The 26,970-nt window shown below is 42.3% G+C and overlaps 1 protein-coding gene across 2 annotated transcripts in view; it reads left to right on the plus strand.

Annotated features, from left to right (window-relative positions):
* AMOT (angiomotin) overlaps window positions 1-20,787 on the plus strand; it is a 65,297-nt gene extending 44,510 nt beyond the window's left edge. For both annotated transcript variants that reach the window (XM_074882666.1, XM_074882665.1), the window contains exons 8-13: window positions 8,175-8,324; window positions 10,094-10,284; window positions 12,538-12,660; window positions 13,329-13,561; window positions 14,412-14,636; window positions 15,660-20,787. In XM_074882666.1, coding sequence (XP_074738767.1) covers window positions 8,175-8,324; window positions 10,094-10,284; window positions 12,538-12,660; window positions 13,329-13,561; window positions 14,412-14,636; window positions 15,660-15,760 — 1,023 coding nt within the window. In that variant the 3' untranslated portion in view covers window positions 15,761-20,787. The remainder of the gene's footprint in view (window positions 1-8,174; window positions 8,325-10,093; window positions 10,285-12,537; window positions 12,661-13,328; window positions 13,562-14,411; window positions 14,637-15,659) is intronic.
* Window positions 20,788-26,970: the final 6,183 nt, after the last annotated feature.

A 26,970-nucleotide genomic window follows, 5' to 3' on the forward strand; every position in this document is an offset into this window, starting at 1 on the left:
TACTAGAAGACTTGTGTTCGGTGCTGTTGCAAAGTATTTCTGCCTAGGTAGAATAGTAAAGTAGGTAAGTAACTCTGGGCTAGATTGCATGATAGCTTAAAAAGCACACATATGCTGATTTACAGTCAAATACCCAGCATGAGGGCTTGTGGTCATTTGCATCCAACCTTTGCTCGAATCCCAGGGTGCACAGGAACTGCCACCCTTCCTGTTGTAGATAAATATGGAAGCGTCTCAGTGAGGGAGCAGGAATTAACGCTGCTTTTTCCTAGATGTGAGGGGGAATAAGGGGAAACAGAAGGAGTAAAGAGTCGCTTTTGCAGGTTTCCCAAATAACATTTTAATAAAATACTTAGGATTATAAAGAATTTGTTCCCTCATTAGTATTAAATTATGGGAACTTTTCAAATCCTCAAGCTGTTTGGTAACTTTCCGAAAGACAGCCAAGCAAGCTGTTCAGTGCTCAGGGCACCATTTAGAAGGGACTGTAAATGTCAGCCCGAGTTAGTGACATTTAGTGACCAAGATATATGAACAATTTGTCAATTACTTCATTTATTCCTGCCAGCTTTATCTGAGTTACTAGTCCCTGTAATTGTCAGGAATTTCCAAACTAGTCCTGCAGAAGAGGGTGGAGTTTCTTACACTAAGGTCTGGCAGCCAGTCTGGCTCAGGGCCTGAGGGGGGTGTGTGTATTTCAGTTGTTGCATCCTGTAATGTAAGTTTTCAGCTTTTTTTTTCTCCTTCCGTTTTGACTTCCTACTAAGCAGAGTTACCGTGTCTTATATTCACCAAGAGCTATAAGCCATATATCACTATCGCTGAGTTTAAATGTTGCACTGGAATTGGAACTTCCAGATTCCTCTTAAAATCCTTTGCCCGAATTACCAGTTTAGACAAAACCACCGGTCTGTAAAATGTAGATATTTGTCTACTCCTGTGGAGCTTTGAGAGTTTTCATATATACTGGATTTTAGCATCCGAGTTAGAGGGAATGAAGAGGTAAAGGGATGCTAAGTGTGATGGAGAAAGGAATGATCTTGGAGATACTAAAGTATAGTGTGAAGAAGTTGGAAGCAAAAGTAAACATTCATAGAATACTTTCCCTGGTCTGTTAGCAGGGGTAAAATGACTCTTCAAATTTAGAACGAGCTGCCATTAAAGTTTTCAATAGTGTGGAGTTTATTTCTGCAGAGTACTAAAAAGGGTGAGTGATCATGAGTACTTCAAACAAACTTAAATATGTCTACAAACAGACTTGCTAAGTATGTGTATGTTTTATATATAATATTTAAATGTTACTACTTCTCTACTCCACATAAAGATACCCAGTTATTAACCCCTATTTTCACTTAATCATTTTTGTCCTTCCCTGTAGTAGATGTTCCACAGTTATGCATAAGTCAACAGTTTATTAAAATTGTTTCTAGTGAAGTATTAGTCTGTGTTTTTTAAAATCAAAACTTCAGATTATTTTCATTACATGCAATGAATTTGAGATAAATTGAATATATTTGAGGTAAGATGCATGTTGACTTAAAAACATGTATCATGGTCAGAAATGGTTAGTGATAATAATATTCAGAGCTAAAGCAATGAAAAATTCTCATTTTGGAGCGTGGATTGCCACGATGGTCTCAATTTTGATGTAAACATTTGAATGACTGCAGTGTGCAGCAGGTTTGTAGGTGGTAGATGGTCACAGATGGCCTGTATGCGCGAGCTTTTAAAATGGTCACGTTGCCATGACTGAACCAACATCTGCTAGCATACACCTTGAGAGCCTTCAGCAAGCAGAGCAGATGGTTAAACTTCGCTTTGCTCTGGGCCAAGGCCAGCCTGAGACTCTGGGTAAATGCTGGCTTATGGTGAGTCCTTACCAGGCTTGTAATATTGCAGGAGGGTGTTTGATGCCAAATACTTTATCTAACCACAACTGCTGGATGTAGAGGGTACAATTGCTACTTTTTAAACTCTTTTTTAAAAAAAAGTAATTTCTAGAACTTTTATTGAACTTGGTCATTTCTGCTTACCCTGGTTAATTCATACCATGGAAGACCACATTTCAACTTAAAAAAAGTTTTGGTTTTTTTAATAGTAGTGTAACTTGTACTCCTTTGCTCCACCACTTTACAAGCCTCTGTTTTAATGAGTGCCTTAAGGAGACAGCTTTGAAAAATAGTGACTACCACTAAGAAGATATAAATATCTACTCTTTGCCATCCTCATGCACACACCTTGCAATGGAGGGAGAAGCCAGACATCCTCGCTAATGGGTGCAAATTTGGGGCTGGGGGAAAGGAATAAGTTTGAATGAAATATCTTTTCTGAAAGTGGCTTGTATTTAGAAGCTATAAGATCTTTCAGCCATCAGAATTCAACATAAACCAGATATCAGAGCTAAGATACTATATTCATTTCCTATTCAGCTATTGTGGAGAGAAATAGTGCACTATTTCTGATAACACTGAGGGTTCTGTCTGTGGGGAAATGTGCAAACGTTCATTTCCAAATGACATCTATTGTACTTTATATGCTGTGTCTGAGACACTTTCAGAACAGAGCTCTGGCTTGTAGGGAAGAGACCCAAAGGAGAGTTTGTGTGGTTGAAGGCTTGTCTGTTTTTTCCAGTCACTTCTCTGGGTCTATAAAAAGATATTCCTAGTCTCCACAGCTTTGTCTCACTTAAATTGTTAGACTCTCAGAGCTGCATAACTACTCCTTTCAGGACAGAGTTACTTTTAAAGGGTACACTTTTTGGATGGCTTATCATTCATGGATGGAGAGGAGAGAAAAATCCCTCTCTTCTCTGTAACTAGTGTGTGCATGTGTCTTTAATGACCTGCATTCTTGTCGCAACACAGAACTGGCTTTTTATTGCCATGTCGCTACCTCTCATATTCTGCCTATTAGTAATTTTCCAGAGGTGGCTTTGAGAGTTATAACTTATTTTACACAAACAAACGGAGAGACGACATTATGACATTCCCATGCAACAAACACTATTCCCTAGCAAGAGGATAATGTTACCAAATTGCTTTAGCATGAGTTCTTGCTGAGGCCAGTGGCGCCTTATTGGGCCTGAATTCAAACAAACTGAGGGTTCAAAGGCATCCTAGAGGAATATATTCCAACAGCAAGACGGAGAGGTGGTTTAAACGTGCTTGCTGTCTTTTTTTTAAACTACATTTCTGCCATAGCAGGCAAATTCTTGTGGGGAAACACATTTTCAGCTGCATCTGAATAGATTCAGCTTTAGGATAAAACCAGAATGTAATGAAAACACCCTGAATATATTAAACAAAGGACTTTGAAGACATCAGAAATAGTGGGTGGGAGACAAGCAGATGCTGACGAGTGTTACCAATTTGCTGAAATAGGAGCTGTCCAAGATGAAGAGGGTAATGGCTGGGTTTGTCAAAATGCCTTGGGAGAGTTTCTGAATCATTGCTAGCTATGCAGGAAGTCTTCTTTTCTTCCCCAGAAAAACTCTTGCTGAGTAACGCATCTGGAAGCGATGAATCTCTTTACAAAAGAAGATCATTTCTTCCCCCTCACCTGTTATGTCCAGAACTGCATTTGTCCTGCAGAGGCAGCTCCAGTTTGGAGGATGTTAAAGCCTCTACCTCCCTTGCTTATAGTGACTTGACAGTGAAACTTCCTCATTCCTGTATGCCCCTGCTCCCTGTGCTGTGTGCATGAAACCGCCCTGCCCTCTTCAGAGCCTTTCTTCTGCAAGGACCTGGCATCCCTGAAAGAGATTGCATGGATTTAGTCAAAGACTAAATCAAGTGAGGGAACAGGATTCGTTCAGCTTTTAGAATGTTAATCCCTTTTCTGCTGGGCAGTTGTAGTAATAATCAAATATCCCTATTTCTGACAGGAATACTTTGTCCTTGGCCATTGATTGCAGACCATGCGAATGTTCTCTGTAGCAGAGAGGTGTGCAGGTTGCCTGCTGCCGGGCACTGCATTGTCTTATGAAGTCTTTTCTCCTGCAGAAAGATTCTGAGGACTAGTTTCAGTTTTCTAGGTTTAATGAATTTGTTTAATCATTTCATCCCTGTATGTTTAGAGTGGTTGATTCATTTTCCATTGCTGGAAGCCCTGCAGTTCAGGGATATCGGTGTGCAGACATTTTCAGGCAGTAAATCTTTCTGACTAACTTGGAAACAGATTGCTCTTGAGGTCAGCCAGACTCTTGTGAGCAATGAAGCCTCTGAATCCCAAGCGTATCCTGCTTCTCCCAGCTGGCTCTCAACTGCAGAAAACAGTCTTGACAAGGGATAGAGGAAATAAAATGAAGACAGAAGTACTTGATTGGGAGGCCAGGGAAACTTTCAGGGGTATTCCCTGCATCAATTTGCACTTTTGTGTTCTAGATTTCTGCAGAGTCCCAAGCCAGTCCTTGCCTTCTTTGTTTTTCTTGTCCTCAGCCCTGTTGCAGGATTTACGTAAACATCATAGTGGATGTGAACTGAAGAGTGACTGCTCTTATTTACAATGGTTTCATTAGAAAATCTTGTTGATAAAGCCTGAAATTTGATACTTGGGTAGGACATGTTCCAAAGCAGTCAGGGATTGACCTGGAGAAGATAGGCACATGATTAAAGTTGTGCCATGTGCTGTAGGAAATGCTGGGAAGGGATACAGTCATGCTGAAGTGCTCTGCTGTGCTTCCAGACGTGAACTGAGGTTATTTGAGATCTTACCGTCTTAAAGAGGTGTTATAATAAAGATATTATTATGAGTAAAATGCTCTACATTTTCAGAGCACCCTTCAAGGCAAAACAGTTATAATACATTATGTGAGCATGAGCTTGCTTCTTAGTTAAATGCAGTGCCATCAAAAGGAAAATTACTATCTTGTCAAATTTATTTAAGATTATATACCAAAGGGTGTGACTGCATCCTTGTAAAGCTTCAGGAATGAACTCTTATCTAGAGCACGTGTTCACTGCAAGGCCTGTTGCAGAGGAGAGAATTTCAGCGTCCTTTGATGCCATCTCCCCCATGGTAGATGTTACTATGGCCCTTGGCACTGAGCAGCCAGTTTTGGTGCTTTGCTGGAAGAGAGAGGGTGGGGAATCCATGGCAAATGACCAAGAACAAGCCTCAACATGCTGCCACTTATGTCTGCAGCACCCTGGCAATACTCAGGAAACTGTTTCCAATTCCTGTCTGCGATCATACTCTCAGTTTATGGTAATGAAATCCCTCTGTGCTTGGAAGAATTACTCCTGATCCTCTTTACACTGAGAGGATGGATCGAGTTAGAAAGATTTTTTAAAAAAATTAATAAAAATTAGATTTCACTGCTACCACTCCTGGAGAATCCTGGTTCACAGAAAGGTAAATTGTTCTTCACAAATACTTGCAGTAGCAGAGATGACAGAGCTGGAAATGAATGATTCTGCTAGAATATGCAGTGAGTTGACTTGAGTGCAGTGAGTGCATGAAATGAAACAATCTCATATAGAAAGGATAATTGTGTCAAAAGGCACATTAGGAAAGCTGAGTTGTCTGAAGCACATACATGCCTTTAAATCTTATTGAACATCTGTGTTCCAAAAAACTGAAAATTATTTGAGGGATTCCTGAATTAATTCTGGATTTAAGCCATTAAAAAACTTACACACACAACCCCCAAATTTTCTAACATTCCTAATTCTTCCTGATGCTGGAAGATGAAGTGTATTTTGTGAAGGGGGGCAAAAAAGTTGTCTTTATGAAAAGCCACTGAACAAGCTGTGCCTGTACTTTAGGCCTCGTGCATGAGTTAGGCGTGTGCAGGCAGTGCTCGTAAGTTGGGCAATTGCTTGTGTTGCAATGTTTCACCTGCAGGTTTGGCTGATGGGAGCACTTTCAAAGTGAACGTTTCAGTGGAATTTCTGTGTCCTAATTCTTTTTTGGCTGGGCTTTTGGTATTCTTTGAATGCAGGCCAAAATGTTAATCCACACTTACTCAGGTTTATTAATTATGAAACTAGTAAAATGTTGTCAGCAGCTACTTTTGCAAGGAGAATTTTACCTGTGTGTTAAAAGCTTTTCAGATATTTAAATGCTTTGTGGTAGGTAATAAGAGACCAAATGTCCATTCTTCCTTCCTTAATTTTTTATACAGAAGAGTTGGTGAGGAGAGCAGATTTTCAAGAGATTATTATTCAGCTCAGTGCATGATATTTCATTGCTAGTGAGTTTATTAGGTTGTTCCTTACTCTTCTCCAGGTCAGTAAGCTCATATGTAAAATCAAGATCCAGGGTGCTCTCCATTTCTAGGTTCTGCTGCTGACTCATAGTTTATAATTTCTGGCTAGTTACAGAACTACATTCAACTGCTGTTAATCTAAATGTAGAACTAGTGCATTAATCTACACGTTATTGGAGTCTAAGAAAGCTTAAATCAGTGTTATTAAGCACTATGATCTACAATGGAAATATCTATTTAGTATAACATTTTTATTGATTTTCTGCAGAGCAGCAGTGGAATATTAAGTTGCATTAAAATGTTCTTGTCCCTCCCATTCCAAACAAGCTTGAAATCTTGAGCAATCAAAGGATAAAAATACCTTTCTACTGTACATGCACTTGTGGGAAGGCCTTTAGCTGGATTACTCACTGTTTATTGTAACTTTTATTATAAAATACTTGTTTGGGGAAAATCTTCTAGGGCAGCAACATTCATGCTGTGAGATTAGATGCCTGCTGACTTTATGAAGAGAAGAAAAGGATACCATGTCTGGGATTAATAGTGTTTGGAGATTTTTCTCTCTCTGCTATTCATATTGCAGTCTCTTGATTGCCTCAAGGAACAGGAGTGTGAAAAGGGAAAATTTTGAAGAAATACACAATCATTCCTTTTCAAAAGGAAGGTGCAATGTAGGAACGGCTCATGTTGTTCAGATCAAAGCCCAGCAAGCCTAGTATCCTGTCTCCACCGAAACTTGCAGCAGATTCCTAGGGAACACTATCAGAATGGGGCCAACAAACAGCGATACTTTCCCAGAATACTTTCCACTTCCAAGAAGGACTTCCTGAGCCAAAAGTGGTGTCTTTTGTCTTTAATATCCCTCAGTGGACTTTTCTTCCATGAAGCTGTAGAGTAGCTCTTTGAACTCACATAAGGGAGTCTGTGTTTTGCATTGTGATGCTTCTCTAGACTTTGGCTCTGACTGTTGGGGAAAGTTGCTTTCTTCCTGCTATTTTTGTGTTTCAGGGTTTATGACAATCATAGCTAAAAAAGCAGTGCCACAGATTTGCTGCAGAAGGCCAGATAATCGTGATTGTTAGTCTTTTCCTTAACAGAAAATTATGTCCATAGGTGTGCAGTATTCTATATATTAGAATAGAGCTGGGCCCTGGGTATGTTGTATTCTTTTTTTTCCATTCGTATTTTAGTTTGGTTTTATTGTGCTGAACTGTGGATTAACCTTGCTAAGACAGTTATTGGGGGTCTCGGCATGGTAGTTTTCATTGCTTATCATGAGAGAGGATAGCAGCCTGGTTTGCAGGATGAACGATGGAGGAGGATGGAAGGGCAGGGGCAAGGAACGGAGCAGGACCTCTCAGGTCACACTGGGCCAAGAAGACTGCTAGAATAAACCTGTCTGCAGCATGGAGAGAGCACAGGCCATGTCTAGTGTATGCTTTGATCCTATTCATTATTTTATTGTTATGGAACTGGAATAGGAGCCTGCAAGTTTTGATTCAGTTTCTGCTTAAACCTCATAAAACCACTGCCAGCAATTTTCAATATTGCACTGAAAAGCGTTCCCAACTTGTGGACCAGCTCTAAATGCTGTATTTGCTACAGTTACCTTGGTAACATGTGTCAAATCACTTAAATACTCGCTATTATGAACCCAGATGCCCTTTCTAGCCCATTGCTGCTCTCAATCATTTGCAACAGATAATTACCTCAGTTTCCCCATCATTACCATGGGGTCGCTGAGGACAAAAAGAACAAATATACCTAGCAGGAAGGCAGAGATGGGAAAGACCTGTAACGTCTTGAGTGTCGAGTGCAGGGTAGGAGTCGGAGGCACACTGCCAGCAGTCATCTGGACATGTTCTTCCTGGCTGTTGTTTCTGTGCTCTGCAATATGTACAAAGCCAGAAGTTCACTCACTTGTTCTCACTATTTAATTTATGTTGCATTTTCTTCCTTGTTTCAGCTAAAAAAGAAGCAGGTCTATGTTGAGAAGGTGGAGAAGATGCAGCAGGCCTTGGTTCAGCTGCAGGCAGCGTGTGAGAAACGGGAACAGCTGGAACACAGGCTGCGGACCCGGCTGGAGAGAGAGCTGGAATCTCTCCGGATGCAGCAGGTACCCGCTGTTTCCCTGTGCCATACCAGGCTTCTTGTACATTCTAGGTTTCTTGTATGTGTGGTGTAGGGTATAGTGTACCCTACACCACACATAAAAGAAGGGCGGTGTTTTTTTCCACCTTGTAAAATAAACAAATTTTTCTTTTGGTAGCTAGAATTATGGATTTGCTGGCCACTGTATTGTTTTTACTTGATTTAATTCTTCCATTCCAACCAGAAAGTTTAGATGAGAGAGCAGTAGGGGATCCGTCATGTGACAAGATTCAGACATAACCATATAGCTAGGTGGTGTTCTATCTTTAAGTAACCTGGTTATAGTTACATTCAAATTATTTACAAAATATTCTTCACAGTTTGAGATGTTATATAAAATTCATTAACGACTGGCCTGAAAAGAGGCTCTTCAAAAAGCTTTTGCATTTAAAAAAACCCAAACAAAACCAAAACAGCAAAACCAATTCTGTAAATGCAGTTGATGGAAACAATGGGAGCTTCACATAGAATATATTCTTACTATTGTAACGTGAGTCTTTTTCAGTGAAAAGAATGAATGCGAAGTAGATTGTGCAGTGATGCTGTGAATCGGATGTGAAGTTTTAGTTTTATTTCAACCTGTGTCAAACATAGGTGAACCGTTTGTAAATTTTACTGGAGATTGGATGCAGTCTGTGTTCTAAATCACATTTAGTTTCAGGTTATGTTTATCTCCCAACTTCCATTTCTACATAGGAACGGATATTTAAATCTTGTATTTTTGTATTGGTTTTAGTAGGAGTTACAGTAATTTGATAAACTTTTCCATGTTACCTTTGGAAGGTTAGGTACTCTGAATCCCACAATTTTTGACATTGAGCCTGAGTCAACACAAAAAAATAGCTTTCTTGTCATGGTTAAGAATTCTGAGCTTAACATAAAATAGCTTGTCTGCCCAATTTTTTTTCTTTTAAACATTTTTTTTTAAGTCAAGTATCCTGCCAATCCCTGATGAAACTTCCATATAAAACTCTGCGTCTTATCTCTTGAACTGTTAGCTCAACAAATCTCCACTCTTTCTTGTTTTGAAAGTGAACACTGCCTGTCTTCCAGAGCTTGTTTTAGAACTGAATTATTTTTAATCCCCCACTACTTAATCCACAGGTATACAATGATTTAATAACCAAATCCTTTAAAAATATTTTGGATGTATTTTTTTAAAGGTGTGATAACTCTTTTATACTAGTTAGTGTTTTGCTGGAACAATGTTGAAAGTAAGTCTCTGTTACTTTAGGCATTATGGATGGGCTGTAGACATCAGACCTGAATCAGATGATCTAGTTCTCGGATGTACATGTGGGGCTTTGCACATGGAAAAAGGCCTTAGGAGGAGTATTTTCCATCTCAGATATTTGCTTGGTAGTATTGACCAGCTCTGGAATGGCATCAGGAAGCGCTCTAGCATGGGTGCTGTGAGTTAAGCTGTCTTTCTTGGGAGCAGTGCTTGATGTTTTATAACTTCTAACCTTCAACATTTGGAAAATAGAAGAAGCCTTTCTTGCATTATATGAGCTTGCTTCCTGGTTTTGACAGTGAGGCTGAACTGCCCCTGCAGATGATTAAGCTCTAAAGGAGACCATTACCACCACCTAGTTTGACCAGCATGGCACAGGCCACCACATTTCACTCTGAGGGGGTTCTTGCATCAAGCCAGTGGTGCTCTGGACCAACCAATCCTGAGTCTTAGAGATGCATCCTGAGATGACTTCTTTTATTTTTTTCTTTGAAAATCAGCGTCAGGGTACATCTCAGACTGCCAATGTCTCAGAGTACAACGCCACAGCGCTTATGGAACTCCTCCGAGAGAAGGAAGAAAGGATTCTTGCTCTGGAAGCTGACATGACCAAGTGGGAACAGAAGTATCTGGAGGAGAGTGTGATGAGGCAGTTTGCTTTGGATGCAGCTGCAACTGTGGCTGCTCAGAGGTAAATGAGACTTTTCATAGTACAGGGATTATTTTGTTTTTCCAGTTGAATGTCATATTTCCCACCAAGGAATGTTGTCATACCACCCTCCCATGATACCTCACCATGTGGTCTGAACGGCTTCTCAGACTTCTGCATGCAAGTGGAGCTTGGCTGCTTTTCCTGGGAGCTGTGCAATTGCCAACAATTAGAAACCTTTTTCCAGGGGAAGATTCCTCCACATGCAGGAGCCATTTTCCAGACTAGAATTGTTCTGAGCCATTCCTAGAAGCTGTTGATTCAAAAGTAGGTATGAGAGAAGGGTTTTGGTTTTTTATTTTTTTAAACAGGAATCAGTCCTTGCTGAAGTCATGTGAGATGGGGTAAGCTTGGTGATTCACATCATTCACCCTGAATGGCTTACTTGTTCTCCAGAATGTTTTTGCAAATTACTTTGTGGTATTGTCCTCAACATGGTTACTAACCAGAAACATCTACTAGGAAATTCTGCTCAAAATATTCTGCTGTGTATGGAGAACACTGCTTGTGGGGGTGGGAAGGGTGTCAGAAATTTGGTAGCAAGCTCACAATCCAAGACAACTGTACAGAAACACTTATTATGGCTGTAACTAGGCCCAAGTACTTCAGCTAGTTGGTAAACAAGAGCCTGTTACTGGAGTGCAACTCTTTAGCATTAGGTATTGGTTACATATATTTCCATTGCTCACTAGTTTCTGGTTCTTGACAGCAGATTTTATTTTAGATTGTTTCATGAACCAGATTCAAATAGGGATGTTATCACAACTGCCTTCCTAGCTCATAAGATCATACTAGAATTACAGGCATAAAGTTGCAGATCTGCTGTGTTAGCGTTTAAAGACTTATCTTATCTTGCTCCAGAAGCAGGCTGTTATTTTCGGGTATTGATGCTTCTTGTGCACTGTTTTCCACCTCCCCAGAGATTCTCTAAAGGCTCTTGCTACTGCTTGTCCTTAGAGGCCATGTTATATTTCCAGTGTGTGCTGATAAGTAGAGCTCTGCTGTACTGTTTATCGTGGAATGAGAGGGGATGTGTTAGTCCTGTTCAGGTTTTGTTAAATGAACAAGAATGCCTTCCAGTCGGGAAAGAGCCAACCTCTTTTTTTCTGTTTCCTTCTAGCTGCTTCTCCCCTAAAAGAGAGTATTCCGTTAATGTCAATGCTTCTGCAAGTTTATATGCAGTTGACACCTATAGTATCTCTTTCAACAATATAGGCGGTGGAGGATTCTAATTTCAGTGGCAACCTCATCTACACTGTGCACAAATTTCTTCCCCTTTTATTTGATAGTGGAAAATAGCACACCTTAGGAAGTTGAGGTTGCAGGAAGGATGCTTTACAGTACAGGCAGGAATCTGGATCATGTTAGGTTTCTTTGATGAATGACCTTCTTATGTCCTTCACATTGGTGCTTTGCCGTCTCTGATCTGAACTTTGCACAGTTAAAGGTACTTTTACCAGACAGTTCTTAGACCTCCTGGGTTTGAGAGAACAGATTTCTTATTACAATTAATTGGAACTCTTGGTAACTCCAAATTTTATTTTGTGTTTGTTTTCTTCTAATTATGTTAATGCATAGCTGTGTCAGTAACATGCTCTTAATGTTATGAGTCATACAGTGATACAGCGCATAGCACAGTGACTTCGTTCTGACTGAACAGCAGCAAGTAGAATGAAATATGCATTATGTTTTGGTTACTGGACTGAACAACTATCACAGTGTTAACATCAGGCACTATATGGTATCAGTCTGAAACTGCTTTCAGCCCACTCCAAATTTTTTGGACCAAGCTGCTTAGGATTGCTTAAGAAACTTCCATGCCTAGTTCCCTTTCATATTCAGATCCTCTTTGAAGGGGAAGGGAAACAGCTTTATATGTGAAGCAAAGTTTGTGCTGTTTCAATTGAAGAGAAGTGCCTATTGTTCTATACCATCCCTCCTTCCCATATCCTTGGATTTGCCTCATTGATCAGTTTACAATAGTACAGAGAGTGAACCAGTTACAGGCTGGCCCAAGATGGACAGTAGATTGACTATTGTTGTAGTGACTTGTGTCTTTTTGTAATCCTTCTTTCAATAGGACTAGGAGTTGGATTTTTGGAAGACACTGAGCCAGCCTAAACTAAAAAAAAAGTGGATATTCTTGTTTGTTACTTTTGAGCAATAATTTTGTGCTGCTAGGAGGAAAGCAGCAACCTTAGCTGGTCCTTCATCTGCTCTACTGCTTGTTCTTAGGGACACGACAGTGATCAGCCACTCGCCTAACCCTAGCTATGACACCTCGCTGGAAGCTCGCATTCAGAAGGAGGAGGAGGAGATCCTGCTTGCCAACAGGAGGTGTCTTGACATGGAGGGAAGGTAAAATGCAGTTTGGTCCTATCTGGCTTCTTTAGGACAGGGATTTTAAATTAGTTGTCTGGGTAGACGCCTCAGAACCAGAAATTCTTGTGTCTTCAGCAATAGCAACAATGTAGGATGCCAGACGCTCATTTGGCCAAGGGAGTATCTACATAGCAATCCAAAACCTGTCTTGATACTGAGGGCTAATGCAAAAAAGTCTAGTTTTAGATTTTTTGCATCTTCTCTCTTCAGGGCATCTTCATCAGACCCCAGGCTCCAGCCACCTCTTAAGAGTCTCACAGAACTGTATTCCCATGGGTTAGGTCCAGTGCAGACTCCCCAAAGTGTGTTAATCCTCTTCTTTCTGTCAGTCTCATGTCCTGGCCATACCTCTCAGCTTTGTCTCAAAGCCCCTTCCATGGCTGTTTAGAGCAGCTTCCAGTAGCCAGAGGTGGGTGGGTAACTCAATGCCGTTCTCTTGTGAGTGTATACAGGAAGTTTCATGCATGATCTGCTCTGGTTGGCCAGGGAGCAGCCAGTATTCAGGGCAGTAAGGTCACAGGCATCCTCTTTCTGCGTCCCCAAATGCCTAAGGGAGTCGTAGTCACAGCCATGGGGGCACTGAGGCCTCAGTGCAAGGAGACAGGAGTACAAGTATGTTGTTCTTCTTTGTACTTCTCAAAAAGGATTAAGACTCTGCATGCTCAGATCATTGAGAAGGATGCCATGATCAAAGTCCTGCAGCAGCGCTCCCGGAAGGAGCCTGGTAAGACAGACCAGCTCTCCTCAATGAGACCTGCCAAGTCGCTGATGTCCATTTCGAATGCTGGCTCGGGCTTGCTGTCCCACTCATCAACACTGAGCAGCACGCCCATCCTGGAGGAGAAGAGGGAGGACAAGAGCTGGAAAGGCAGCCTAGGTAATTTTTAAATAACAGTGACAATTCAGGTATGCGAGTCACTGCTCAGAGGGGAGGCAGGAGCAGCAGAAGGAAGAAGGTGTGTTGGACAGACAGATCAGCTGGCCTAGCATGCAGTAAAGCTTGACTGCAAGCAAGATGGGCCACATTTGGAACAACTGCTTGTTTTAGTCACTTCTGGGAAATAGTGACTTCTGATGTCCAGGCTCTGTCATTAAAATATGTAAGCCCTTATTCCCAAGTTGGTACCTGACTTTAGGGATATTTGAGATACAATTTTCAGAGATCACAAACGCTTGCTTGCAGCTGGGTTGTTACAGCTGTCTGAAGGTGTAAAGTCTCCTTGAATAGGAGCAGAGATACAAATCAGGATTTCTATCCCGTAGTGTTGTGCCTGCACTAACATGACTCCTGTCTGGAATGGCTCAACACCATTGTTCAGAGAAAATGAGTTGTAACAAAGCAAATCTTAGATGATTTCTTTTTTTTCCTGGGGGGAAGTTAGTCCCAAAGGCCCTCCCTATGAGACTAAAGGACCCTGAAATGTAAATGAGAATCTGTTGCAGCCGATTTCATAGTGTGCAGATTTACCCTGCAGGGCCACTGCTTAGGGACAATTAAGGTGTCAGTGCCCACTTATGTATCTCTGCATGCAGCAACACGAGGATATTGCTATTCTTCAGGTACTTCAGCACCCAGTGGTGAAAGGTGCTATAGAAAGGTAAATTAGTGCTGTCTGCTGTAGCACGGAGCACTTTTCAGGTCCTAGAGCAAGTACCACAGAGGGGTACAGAACTGATACCAGTTAGTTTTCTGAGATTGTAAAATTTCCTTCCCTTTTTCCACAAAGGTGTTCTGCTGGGAACAGAATATCGCTCTGAATCCATTCCCTCCACCCCCTCTCCTGTCCTTCCTTCCACACCGTTGCTGTCAGCCCACTCGAAAACAGGCAGCAGAGACTGCAGCACCCAGACTGACCGGGGGAATGAACAGAGCAAAGCTGCACCTTCCACTGCAGCTCCCACGCCAGGACGACTCCCCAGTACCAACCTGGCCTACAGTGCAGACAAAACAGGTAACAAAGCTCAGCTGCTCCCCCAGAGGGGCCCCTGCCACTGACCTGCCATCAGTTCTGCTCTGTGGGACAGGCCCTGCCATTCTTTTTTCCATTCAGGAAAACTGGGTTTAGTTTTTGTGAGGACAGATGGGTTTCAGAGGCAAGCTTGACAATGTTCTGAGAGGTCTCAAATGCTCTGAAGGAAAAAAAAAAGCCTTAGGAGTGATAGCATAAGCATGGCCACACTGCATAGAGAGGTATAGTGAGATTTAAGAATTGGGGAAGGTATATGCAAATCCCAGGATAGTCTCTGAGTCAGTGTCTACTCTGAAGTAAATTGCAAGTAGCATGCGGGGTTTAAACAGTGTATGAAAATGGGCTGTAGAAACTGGCCATTGCATTTTAGAGGGTATTCAAAGCAAAGTGGACTCAGATAAGGGGGAGGAAGAAGGAAAGGTAACTATCATGATAAAGCTGTCTTGTTATTATACTGTCCCAGTCGCAGGACCGATTTCAGTGTTGGCACGAGTAGATCCAGTTGACAGTGACTGTCACAGAAGCTGAATTTGCTTCCCACAGAGCTCCGAGCTGGCAAGAGCTGCTCATTTTCCAGCCCACTCTGCCAAATCAATGCAGATTACACAACCTTGCCTCTTCTACTTACACACACATTACAATTATGTTGTTCTTTATGGAAGAGTGAATTTGGCTGGTGTGCTTCTTGCCGTGCTGTGCTATTTAATGGGTATCAAGGGAGACAGGGGAACAGGTTTTGTGGTGAAAGTCTACACTGACTGCATTGGTTTAAATGCAGTCACTCCAGTTTTATATGCTGTCATGTATCAGTGGGAGAAACCCAAAGGGAATTTGATAAAATATCTACATACATGAAGAATTTAATTTTTTAAAATTAAATAAGGAGTTGCTAGCTGTCTTTTGGCCAGTGATAGAAGATGACTTTTAAAATGTTAACATCATTTTTCTAACCTCACTGAAGTTACAGCTTTGATTGTCTGTCTCTTGTTTTTCCTCATCGCGTAGATGGGCCACTCTTCCACTCCAGCACTCTTGAAAGAAAAGCCCCTGTTCAGACCATGGGGCAGGACCTCCCAGATGGAGAGATGGTAGAATACCTCATCTGAAAGGCTCCAGGATCTGAGCTGGGATACAGTAGCAAGGAATTTTTAAAAGACATTTTTATTGGGAAAAAATTGTAGTACTTGAGTAATAAAAGAACACTCAGCTGTTTGCTCTTGTATATTATGTCTCAAAAGTATGGACAGGTTAATTTATAATTTGTTCTAAATTATAAAAAACCCATAACAATTGTTCTTTGAAGGTTTTCCCTTTTATTTTTTAAATACTGGATCTGGTAATATCTGGAGGAAAAACAAGAACTTAGGTGCACTACATCTGATATTTCATTTCAGTATTTTTTAAGTCTCTTAAACAGAAGTACCTACTCTCACAGCTGTTGGTTAAATGTCTAGCTTGAACACAGTAAGGTGAGCATAAGGGCCTTAAATGATCAGAACCAGGGAGTTAGTTGTGAGCATCACTTAATGGTTTTAGAATACAGGTGTTCTGAGAAACTTTTATAAATTTGAGCTGTGATCAAGGGAGATCTCTCTTTACACTTTCTCTTTACACTCAGTGTAAGAACCCAGAATAGGTATTTCACATTCATAGGCTGGAAAGATTTCCATTTTCAGTGTAGTAGCATACATTTTTTTTTTTTCTTCCCAAATTGTGTTACTTCTTTATTAAAAAAAAAATACTCCGGTGATTAATGTTGCATTTCACATTTTTAGTTTCATTGAAAAATTTGCCACGCTTTTATACTTAAGTACTTTTTCAATAATTTATACAGTGGATAGTAAATAATATATTGCGTTCATGTTTTACGTAAATTAAAAAAAGAGTTTACTGGCTCGGTCCTGATGTGTTAGATCAGATTTCTGCCATTGTAGTTCATTGGCTTTAGTGGAACTACTCCAAATTTACCATAGTGCAAGTGGCAAGCCCTGTTGCTTTTCAGTGTTAGCAACTTAATCTACTGCATCTGTGGAGATCTTTCTCCGTAGCAGATTTTTCTGTATCTCAAATGCCCTTCTACTTTGTATGTCCCTCCTTCTTGGAGATACTAGATTCTTTTTCATATAGCAAAGCGTCAGAGGTAGGGCTTTAAAGAGAAGCTCTGTGTAAAGTTTCAGATGGTAAATTCTCTTCTTCCAAAATATTCTTTCTCTTCATCTAACTGGAAAGATCAGCTTAAAGAAAGTTCCAAAGGCATTACAGAAGAAAGTTACACATTTAAGTCATCAGGTTCACTTTCAGATTTTTGGGAACTAGCACAGATTCAGCAATGAGTTGGTTGCAGCTGCTATAAGGAGATATTAAGACCAGTAGAAGTAAATGAGTATTTTTTATTACTGTCTTTGCATTTTATTAAAACACTTCAAGATTAATTTCTGTTAAAAACTACTTTTTTTTTTTACTTGAATGTTAAAATATTTAATTAGCCAGTGGTCACGCATTGAGAACCTGGCTAGTCTCAGCTTTCTGTGCAGCATTAGAGTAGCCAGATTTCATTTCAGATCATTTCACCCTAGAAATAAGGAAAATTGGCAATTAATCATCGAACAGTTAGTGAATGTCCTCAATTCCTACGTAGTTGACACTACTGATATGGTGTCCAACTGAAATGGCCTTACCAGATCAACAGATAGAACATAAATTTCACAGTGGATGGTTTGGAGGTACCTTTTGTCTGCTGCATGGGTGACTTAGCATTGCCTAAAGATCAGCTGTGAGTTGGATTCTGTTTGTTTTCTAGTGATAATCACTTAAAAAACAAGGAAAACACTTCCCATCACTTCTAGCAAATTGCTGCTTGTTTGTGTTCTACAGGCTATATTCCTAGACCCACGGAAGTTAGAGATGGCAGAATGCATAAGATAAGAACTAAGTCTAAATAGCCTGGCTTTACCAGTGACTGCTCTAACAGGCAGCACAAACTCCCTTCCATCACCACTACTTAAAGACACTTCAGAGCTGCACTTTAAGGCTTTGACTGTCTCTGCCATATGGGACAATGTCTTTCTGGACAGTGAGGTAGAACTTCCCTACGTGTATTCTAATAATCTGTCTGAATTAGTTCCTCACCCTTTTCTAGACAAACTGTTCACAGCCTCTTCGTTCTCATTCCTGAGAATGTCTTACATTTATTTCTCTTGGCTTAATTCCATCCCATTATATGAAGTAATGCCCACTCTGGATGATTTGAAGTGATTTCTCTTCCTCCTTCACAGTTGTTGGAAATGCAGAAGCTTTTCTCATTAGCTCAAGGTGTCCATCTTTCTGCCATTTCAGCATAATTTTCTATATTGTATTTTGTGGTTTGGGTTTAGAATGAACAATAAGGGAGATAAATGCCATTGAGTGTCCATGTGAGAGAGGGAGAGAGATGTTTGAGTGCTTTTCTGTTCTTTTAAAGTCAGGAAAAATTATATTCCATCTTTACAAGTACTTCTCAGCAGTCAGAAAGAAGTTTTGCAACTGTAAGGCTCTAGATAAACAGTTCCAGCTTGCTTGATTCACATTAATTCTAAAAAGTCTAGGAAAATTTAGATCCTTTACAGGTAAAATCTGTTTTAGAAAACTGATTTTCCCCAATCGATATTGGCTGTTCAGCTGGACTAGGTAAAAATAATTTGTTTATCCTCCCTGCAGCTCATTGTTTTCAAACTGAATGCCACTGTAATCTGTTTTTACAAAGAAAAAAAGACATAACAGCTTTCTGTGAATAAAATACAGATTTTGGGCAGCAAGTATCTCCTCCAAAAATGGAAGCCAGGCAGTCGCTGACAGTCCAAACCATCAGGATTGCAGGAGCCTTAGCAGTACTATGCCCATGGAAGTAAATCTGGAAGAAGACGGTGCAGCTTTACATTGTTTAGGTCAGGTTCTTTGCCCTATTTTGTAGTTTTGATTTCTTGCAAAAGCAAAACCCCCGAAACTTTTGACGTGGAAGTCTGAGGTCATTTTCCTGTGCTGACATCCTAGGAGCCATCAGGAATGTATTCTTTCCCTCGAGCTTCCTCAGCACCATCCTGATGTGAATGTAAAAGAGCTGCTTGCTTTGAAGAAGATGTGTACTATAGTCTTCAGTCTCTCTGTACAGATTTTTATTTTGTTTTTAAACAGAAACTGCTTTAAGGAGACAAACTGCACACCTAGTTCCTTTTCCTTCTGTAGAGCTTATTTCTAGTAGAAAGTGAATTTTAACACAATGATTGCAATGACCTTCTTTGCAAACCAAAATTTTAGACTAAGAGTTTTTCTTAAACTCGGGTATTAGGAGCAGAATTGTAGCTTTTATAAAGAAAGCCACGTATTCTTCTTTGTAGAACAAAACAAGAAAATCAAGTTTAGTTATTTTTTCTCTTTCCTTTCACTGCTTACAGAATGGCCAAACTCACAAGTCCTTCCCTTGGGCAGTTCCTCTGGGATTTGACAGCTCAGGGAACTGCCTGAGATCTAGAGGCTTTTGCTCCCATCTGGCCCGATGTCATCATTAACTTCAAATAGCTCCTACCTGGCAGCTCTTGGGGGTCTAGAGCAGCAATTTTCTGTCTGTGGTCTGACTCATGGGGATCTGTGAGTTGCTCCTCAGGAGTCTGCAAAGGGTGGCTGAGGTCAGCAAGTACTGTCAGGGGGCTGAAATTCTTTATGTGTGGTCTCTGCCTCTGTTGGCGAGTTTGTAGAGTGAGAGGCTGAAAACTGGCATTTGCTTTGCTTCATTTTTGAGGCTGCCTGAGTGAGGGGACTTGCAGAGTTTTAGGCCAGAACCATTTCCAAGGACACCTCCTGTTCCGGGAGCCCACACCGATGACCAGCAGCGTGTGAGACGTGTAACAACTGCATCCCGTGAGCCACAACACCAGTACAGTGAATCCCGACAACCGTGGCCAGACCATGTGCTTTTTCCATTGCTTATGACGTGGTGGCAATATAAACCCTGTGCAGTGAGGGCAAACAAAATCCTGGGGGTGATTTGCCTTTCTCTCCCTCCCTGCGAGGGCTGGCATAGGTTAGCCCGGGATTCATTGTGCTTCTTTACGCCATGGCTGATGGTTTTGCTCCATGCCAGGGGCAGGGGGCTTTGGGGAGGGGGGTCTCTTTTCATGTATTTGTATAGGAACTCTTTTTTAAAAGCTAGCATTTTTATGTCTAGGAAGTAAAAAGACATTGTAAAATGTAATTGTACTGTATTTATGAAGAAAATACATTTCTTTTCAAAAAGATCTTATTCTAAGTTGGTTTTAAGAGTCTGGCTTCCAACAACATCATCTCTTAGGCTTTCAGAAGCATTGAAACCCATCTGGTTTGCACTGTGCTGTCCAACTATACTGTTAGGGCTGTGCTAAACTATAGAGATTTAAGAAGGTGACCATCTACCCTCCTAATGAGCAGAACCTGTGCTGGTCCGAGTTCTGAAGTATTTGAACACTTGCTTGCGTTCAGCTTGGGATTTTCTCAGAATCAGCAATGGAGATGCTGAAATAACTGGGGAGCAGTCTGGAGCAATGCAGCTTCCAAGCCTCGCCTCCGGGAAGAGCTGGGAAAGAGCTGCCCTTTTGCCTTGACTGTGGAGCAGGTTCAGCCCAAGAGGCGGCGCTCGGGACTCCTGTCCTGTCATTTATGTCTCTTCCATTTGTAGAGGAGGAGCTTTGGGGGGCAAATGACTTCAACGCAGTTTCCCTTTCAGCAGAGCTGTGGTCTAAAAGGTGAGAAATGAGTGACTGGTTAGCTGCTTCTCTTTAGGATCCAAAATACTGAAGCATAAATGAAAATACTAAAAGTTCGCCATTTCACAACCTTAGAAAATGTGTCAAGAGAATGATCTTTCCTATATAAATCTATATTGAAGTGAATCGTGGATAATTTTTTCCTCTTTGTTTAAACCCTCAAATTTATTTTGTAATTTGTGACTGAGCTGTTTTGTAATTCAGCTTTTGAAACAGCCCTAAAGCCTTTGAAGATTATGGCAGCTTTAATTCTAGGAAAAAACAAAAGAGTAAGTGTAAATATGCACTAAGAGATCTTGTAAATGTCTATTGTTATGTTTGTAGTTAGCTATAAAAATATTTTGTGTGTTTTTAAAGAATGGATCCTGTGTTTTCAATTTTTTTCCACTGATTTGCAGTAAATTTTCTTAGTATGAAAACCTTATTGATTATAAAACAAAACCAATCTTCACCTTATCTAGTCCTCGCTGCTGCTTGGCCTTTGTCTTTAAGTTTTCTTTCAACTCCTAATTGGAAATTTTGCAGGATAAAATAATTGTCACTCCAGTCTCTTCCCGTCAGCATCACTTTTTATTTTTTCCTCTGACCGGTCCTGCAGCTGCACACAACTCTGCACGCTTTCACACCTTTCTAATAATCAGATTAACAACACTTGCTTACCGTAACTTTGAGCTGTGGTGACAGGGCCAGTCATCTCTCCTCTGATGGCTGGACCGCTTTTCAGATGTCAAAGGGTAACAGCACATGAGCAACCTGCAGGCATGTGAGTATTTTCTACATCTGTCTTCAATAGACTCGATGTGCTTTTTGTTCATATATTTCTTGTGTGTTTTGTTGCCTCCAATTTATCGTTCCTCTCATCGTGCTGTTGGAGGGAAGGAGCAGGGATTACTGGGAAGCTGGCTGAAAGTGGTCAGCCTTGATGCATTTTCACTGTTGACTTTTGAATTTGATCTTAACACAGTTTTCGCCTCCGTGGGTTGCCAGTGCTGTAATAAATACCAGCCTGACGAATCCGGGGGCCAGTGGTCAGTTTAGCACATACATCCCCTACGCTTTCAGGCCTTTTGATGTTGTTTCTATAAATCTCTCTGGCATGCCAGAGTAGAAACAAAAAGACCAAAAAAGACCCCGGCCAGACAAAAAAAAACCAGCTACAGAAGCTTGCTAATAGCTGCCTTATTTAACAAAACAACTGCGGCCCATCTGCAAACGGGTGTGAGGGGAGTCTTTGGATGTTTCACAACGCCCCTGGTAGCACGACAGGCTGGTCAGCAGCTTCGGGAGAGGAGGCTGGAGCGAAGCATGCGCTGAAGACCCCACCGTGGCTCTGTGGGGAGCAGCGAGAACCCGCTCGGGGATGACTCAGGTTTTCATGTCCTCTTGCCTTTCTGGGGAGCATGTTGACTGGCCCCCTTGGACATAACACTCTATGGGGGGCTGCCCCTTCCGCTGGCTGGACACGGCACCAGCCCCTGTGCTGCTGGGCGCGGCTGTTCGACACGTGCGTGGTAAAGACATCTCCAGTCCCATCTCCTGCTATGTGGCATGCCAAGATTTGGAGCTTAAAAGGGGAGAAAAAGTTTAAAAGGTTGTCTTGGTTTTGGGTTTTTTTCCTCTCAGTTGGCTCAGCCTTTAAACAAAAAAGCCCATCTGCTCCAAATCCTTACTAAGCGCAACTTCGGTACCAGTCAGTTTTTTCCCTGACAGTCCCGCGGCTCCCAGGGGTGCTGGAAGGGAGTCAGAAGCTAACGCAGCTCACTGTGGCTACAGCACGGTCCCAAGGGTTGCACTATCAGTTGCATTATTTTATTTATTGTAAAGCATTGCTATCATTGCTTTTATATACCTATGAAAAAAGCAAAATTCCATAATAATGCAGGACCTCTCTAGAGACAGCTCTCTGTCTCCCCTTCCAGCTCCCCAAGACAAACAAAATTCGAGCATTTTATATATTCTGGAACATTTTTTTGAATTTTGTAAGAAAGAGCAATAGACTGGCCTTGCAAAGGTGCCTTTAAAGTGACATGTACATACAGTAACACATTTGACTGAGATAATCTTCACTTTGTATTTTGGAGGTAAACTTCAGAGGAAAATTTTCATTGATCCCTTGCCAAGAGGAGTACTGACTTTTTTAATATAAGGCCTTTATATATATATATATATGCATATATATACACACGCACACAAAAATACATACAATATATGAAAACTGGTACTTTTGAGAACCTCATTGTACGAGATGAAATTTTCTTTTCATCCCTAGTTGATTTTTTACACATAAATGGTCAGTTTGGGAACTTCATGATTTCTCTATGCTTCTGTTTTCTGCTGCTGCATTTTAGAACTAAAACACAATATGAAAGAGACCCTCCCACCTACAGCATTTCAGTTCTTTATTTCAGTATTTTGGGGGTGTTTTGGTTGTTTTTCCCTCGCTGATAGGCCAAAGCACAAGAGGACAGGACAGGGGTTTGCCTCCTGCTGAAGGGGCAGGTGGAGACAGGGCTGTTGTGGCTATTCATGCACTGAGAATGACCTGGGCTTCATCCTCACAGAGCTGCAGTGCCCAGAGCAGGACGCTTAGCAGAGCACAGCCTTTTTTCCTCATTAGGTTTAAGTGTTAACAGGGCTCACCTAGGCTGCTTTTTGCTCTGCTTCAGGCCTCATGCAGCATCACTGCAAGCACCTGGCGCAGACTGGGGGTGAACTACTTCCATTTGTTTCTCATTTTGGAAGGCATAGCATTCAGATCACGAGAGCTAGCATCAATTTTTGTTAAATTCCCATTTTTGGAGGTTGTCGGGAAGAAGCCATGCACTGGGGCTGCCTGGGGCTGAATCAGAGCCCTGCCAGCCGGCAGTGCTGCTACATGGCAGCAACCCCAAAGGGACCTAGCCCTTTCTTCACCTCCAAACACCGCCGGCTTTTTTGTTTCCTTTGTTTGAAAGGGCTTGGGTTTTCTGTGACCACCCCACAGGGACAGGCTGTTCCCAGTTTGTGGAGAGGAACACTTCTGCCTATTTCTCTGCTTGCGAAAGCTCCCAGTGTGACTCCCAGCAGCTCTTGAGCTGCATTTCTACTCACTGCCCAGCAGCTCCAGCCCAGACCCCAGCCCCAGCGCTGTCTGCAGCAGAAGGAAGAAGGAACCACAAGCATTTTCTTCTTGGAGCCAGCCAGCATCAAAAGGGCAACCTCTGGCAAGGGCTGTGCGACCACTGCGTCTGGCATCCTGCGTGCTCCGGGAATGCATCCCTTCAGCTGTCCTGCTCTGGGAAAGCCTGTGAAAACGTGGTAGGTCAGTTGATGGGGTTTCTCTGGCTAAATTTTCATCATCATTCAACTCATTCTCATCCCTTTGCCTTCCCCACACAAAGCTGAGAGCAGTCTGGGCCCTTTTATCATCCTCAAGAACTTTCCTAGAGGGAAATATTTACCCTTTTGATACAGGTCTGTGATTAAATCCCAAGTTGATGGGAAGACCCCAATGCTGAGCAAGCGTGAGGGAGCTGGTGTTTGAGCATCTCTGCTGCTTTCCAACCTGCACCAACGCATTTGAGGGCCAGTGGAGGCTGCCAGGTGTCCTTCTGGAGGGTTAATCAGACAGTGAAACTTCCCATCAGAAGTCATGTACAGTGCAGAGGATTATGGTTTGCACAGGCTTTATTTTTTTAAATGCTGAAGAGTTCTGGAAATGTCACTTCTTGAGGCAGTTTCTGCTCCACTGCATGTCCTGTCTCCCCAGCCAGGCAAGAGCCATGCTGGGACAGCGGAGAGGGCACCAGAGGCTTAGAAAAAGAGAAAACAGAAGGATTGGGAATTGCTTAATTAGAAACAGTTTTCTCCTTTAATGTTCTGCAATTACTTTGAGGTCAGTAGAATTATTAGTATTATTAATCACTGAATTTCCAGAGAACTAAAGTTAATAGTACCATAATTGGGGCATACCGTACAGCAGTAATTGCTAAGTGCCAGCAGGCAGCTAATTAAGTCTTCCAGCCCTTCTCTCTGGGCAGATCTTATTTCTTCTAAACCTGCATCATGGATAACTTGGCTGCACAGGGTTAAAAGTTGGGGTAAGTGCACCAGCAATCGCAGATCAGCGTGGCTGAGGCTTTTGATGACTTTGCCCACATTACCAACTGTGCTGATCACATCTTAGGCCACTTACCTTCAGGTGGTTTCAGCATGCGTCCCAAGGTGGGCAAGGAGAGGTGCTTTCTGCTTGAGGTCCTCCAGCTATAGCCAGGCCAAGGTGCTGATGTTTTGGTCTTGAACAGGCTGGGAGAAAGCCTTTCTGTCCAGGTTTGTTGCTTAATGTGTTTGTTATCGCTCTACCTGCAGAGAGTAAAAGGGGATTTAGATAGTAATGTATTGCCATGCTCTAGCGAGGAAGGTAAAAGGCGTCTTTCAGTGATAAGTGACACTTCAGGATGCTGAAGTAAGGGATGTCCCAGTCCTTCATTTGAAGGGGGGAGTTCCTTCTGGATTTGATAACCCTCAGCGAGTCTCTTAGCAGTAGCAGAGAGCCTCAGCTTCAGCCCCTTGCTAACAGACCGTACCATCACCCACACAGATGCTGCAGCCCAGCCTGCCATGGCACTGGGATGGAAGATCTCATGGGGTGCTTCAGAGCAAAAAAAACAAAAGAAAAGGCAGAGAATAATATAAGAATACAGGTATATTCACCTGTCCCACTCTCTGACTCTGGGAACATGGTGAGCTCAGGGTTAAGATGAAGGGTGAGCACTCATGGAGCCCAGGACGTACAGGACAGACAGGGAAGGCTGGTGGCAGCAGGAGCTCAGGAAGACACACCACCATTTCAAGATCCTCCAGAGAAGCTTGTCTAACTCTAGTCTACTCAATCACACAGGAGACACCCTGTCTCTCCTACAGCCTGCTTTGCAGCCCCGCAAACACTTCAAACCCTTACACTGTGCCTGTCCCCAAGCACCCACCCCTCCTAGCTGTGTCCCCAAGCCCCAGGCTGGCTCCGGGGCCAGTTAATAAACCCACAGTGCTGCTCTCTCGCCAGCTGCAGGGAATCAGCCCTTCCCTGCAGTCTGTCCCCTCACTGCTCTTGCAGGTGGGATCCTGCCCCCGTTGAGCGCCCAGGCCCAAGCCCTTGCTGCCCCAGCAGCTTTCACCCTACCCTCAGCTCTCCTCGGGTGCCACAGGCTCTTGCTGGCCGTGGCAAACAGCATCTGCCTGCACACCATGGTAGAAACTTCTACACTTTGATGCCAGAGTGTTTCCAGAAATTTGAGAACACATGAAAATGTTTGCATCCTAACTCTAGAAGGAAATAATAATTGCAACATAATTGCATTAGTGCCAACTGCAAATTATCCGGGAGTGGAAAATGAGGAGGTTAAGGCTGACTAAGTGAATGGTACAAACTGAAGATGCAACAGCCGACATAGCTGTGTTACAAATAAAACTGGGGTTTAACCTGGAGAGTCAAAACAGTTTTAGGTCACGTGACAGACACAGTGGGTAGTGTCTGCTCTCACCCACATATAGCCCCAGATGAATGCTGCTGAGTGACACCCCATGGTTACAAACCTGAAATCCAAATTTAGCCCACCCCACAGCCAATTAAGAGAAAGAACCCAAAATTTCTATTTTATTTCAAATGCCTGGTGTAGTGAGGATAAGCAGCCGTGCCATGCCACCTCCGCTCGTGCGCAGCGGTTTGATGGTTTAACCCTCAAATGCTGCTTCCAAGTCTTCAAAAAAGGCACCCCAGATCTGGATGGGAAAAAAAAAGCACTTTATGGAGGCGCTGAACAAATCAGACCTGAGCCAACCATGCTTCACATGTGTAGGGAAAGGCTTCAATGCCAACACATGTATTTACTATTTATAATTATAAACCAGGGGTTCAGGGCCCCGGGGCCGCACACTACCTGGGCAAGGCATTGCCAACGAGATGATGCTCTGCCATACTCCTCGTTGCAATGGCACAAAGTGCTGCTTAGCCCATTGCCCTCCTTCACGGGGCAGGTATTTCAATGGGCATTAGCCAGCTTTCAGGCATCAGACCAGTGAAAAAGGCACATTTTCCAGTGTCCAGCCCATCAGGGAGACCAGACTGAGCTGGGACAAATCACCCTGAGGGCCCCCCCAGCCACAGTGGCTGTGCCGGAGGCACCACTGGAGATGCCTGTCTGTGCCAGCTGTGCCTTTTTCTCCTTTTTTTAATGGGAAGGAAGGAAGGAAGGAATGAAAACATATGTTTGGGGAGGTCGGGGACAGATTCCATGAAATTTTTGTTCTGGGTTAATGTTGAACATTTCACTGGCGCTTTGTCTCTGTGTGTGTGTGTGTGCATTGTTGGTCTTTGTTTTAAGCAGGCCATCGTAGTTACCCCACAGCGCTGAAAGTAAATAAACCTCCAACAAAGCATTTAGGCAGCTTTCATGGCTAAATTCATCCTCCCATCTTTTTTTTTTTTTTTTTCCCTTTGCATAGGGGCCATTGGGGAAAGAAAGCAATGTTTATCTTTGAGGTGCAGAGCTGTGCTGAAATATTTA

This window comes from Strix uralensis, chromosome 13, assembly GCF_047716275.1.
Source record: "Strix uralensis isolate ZFMK-TIS-50842 chromosome 13, bStrUra1, whole genome shotgun sequence".
Taxonomy (NCBI): domain Eukaryota; kingdom Metazoa; phylum Chordata; class Aves; order Strigiformes; family Strigidae; genus Strix; species Strix uralensis.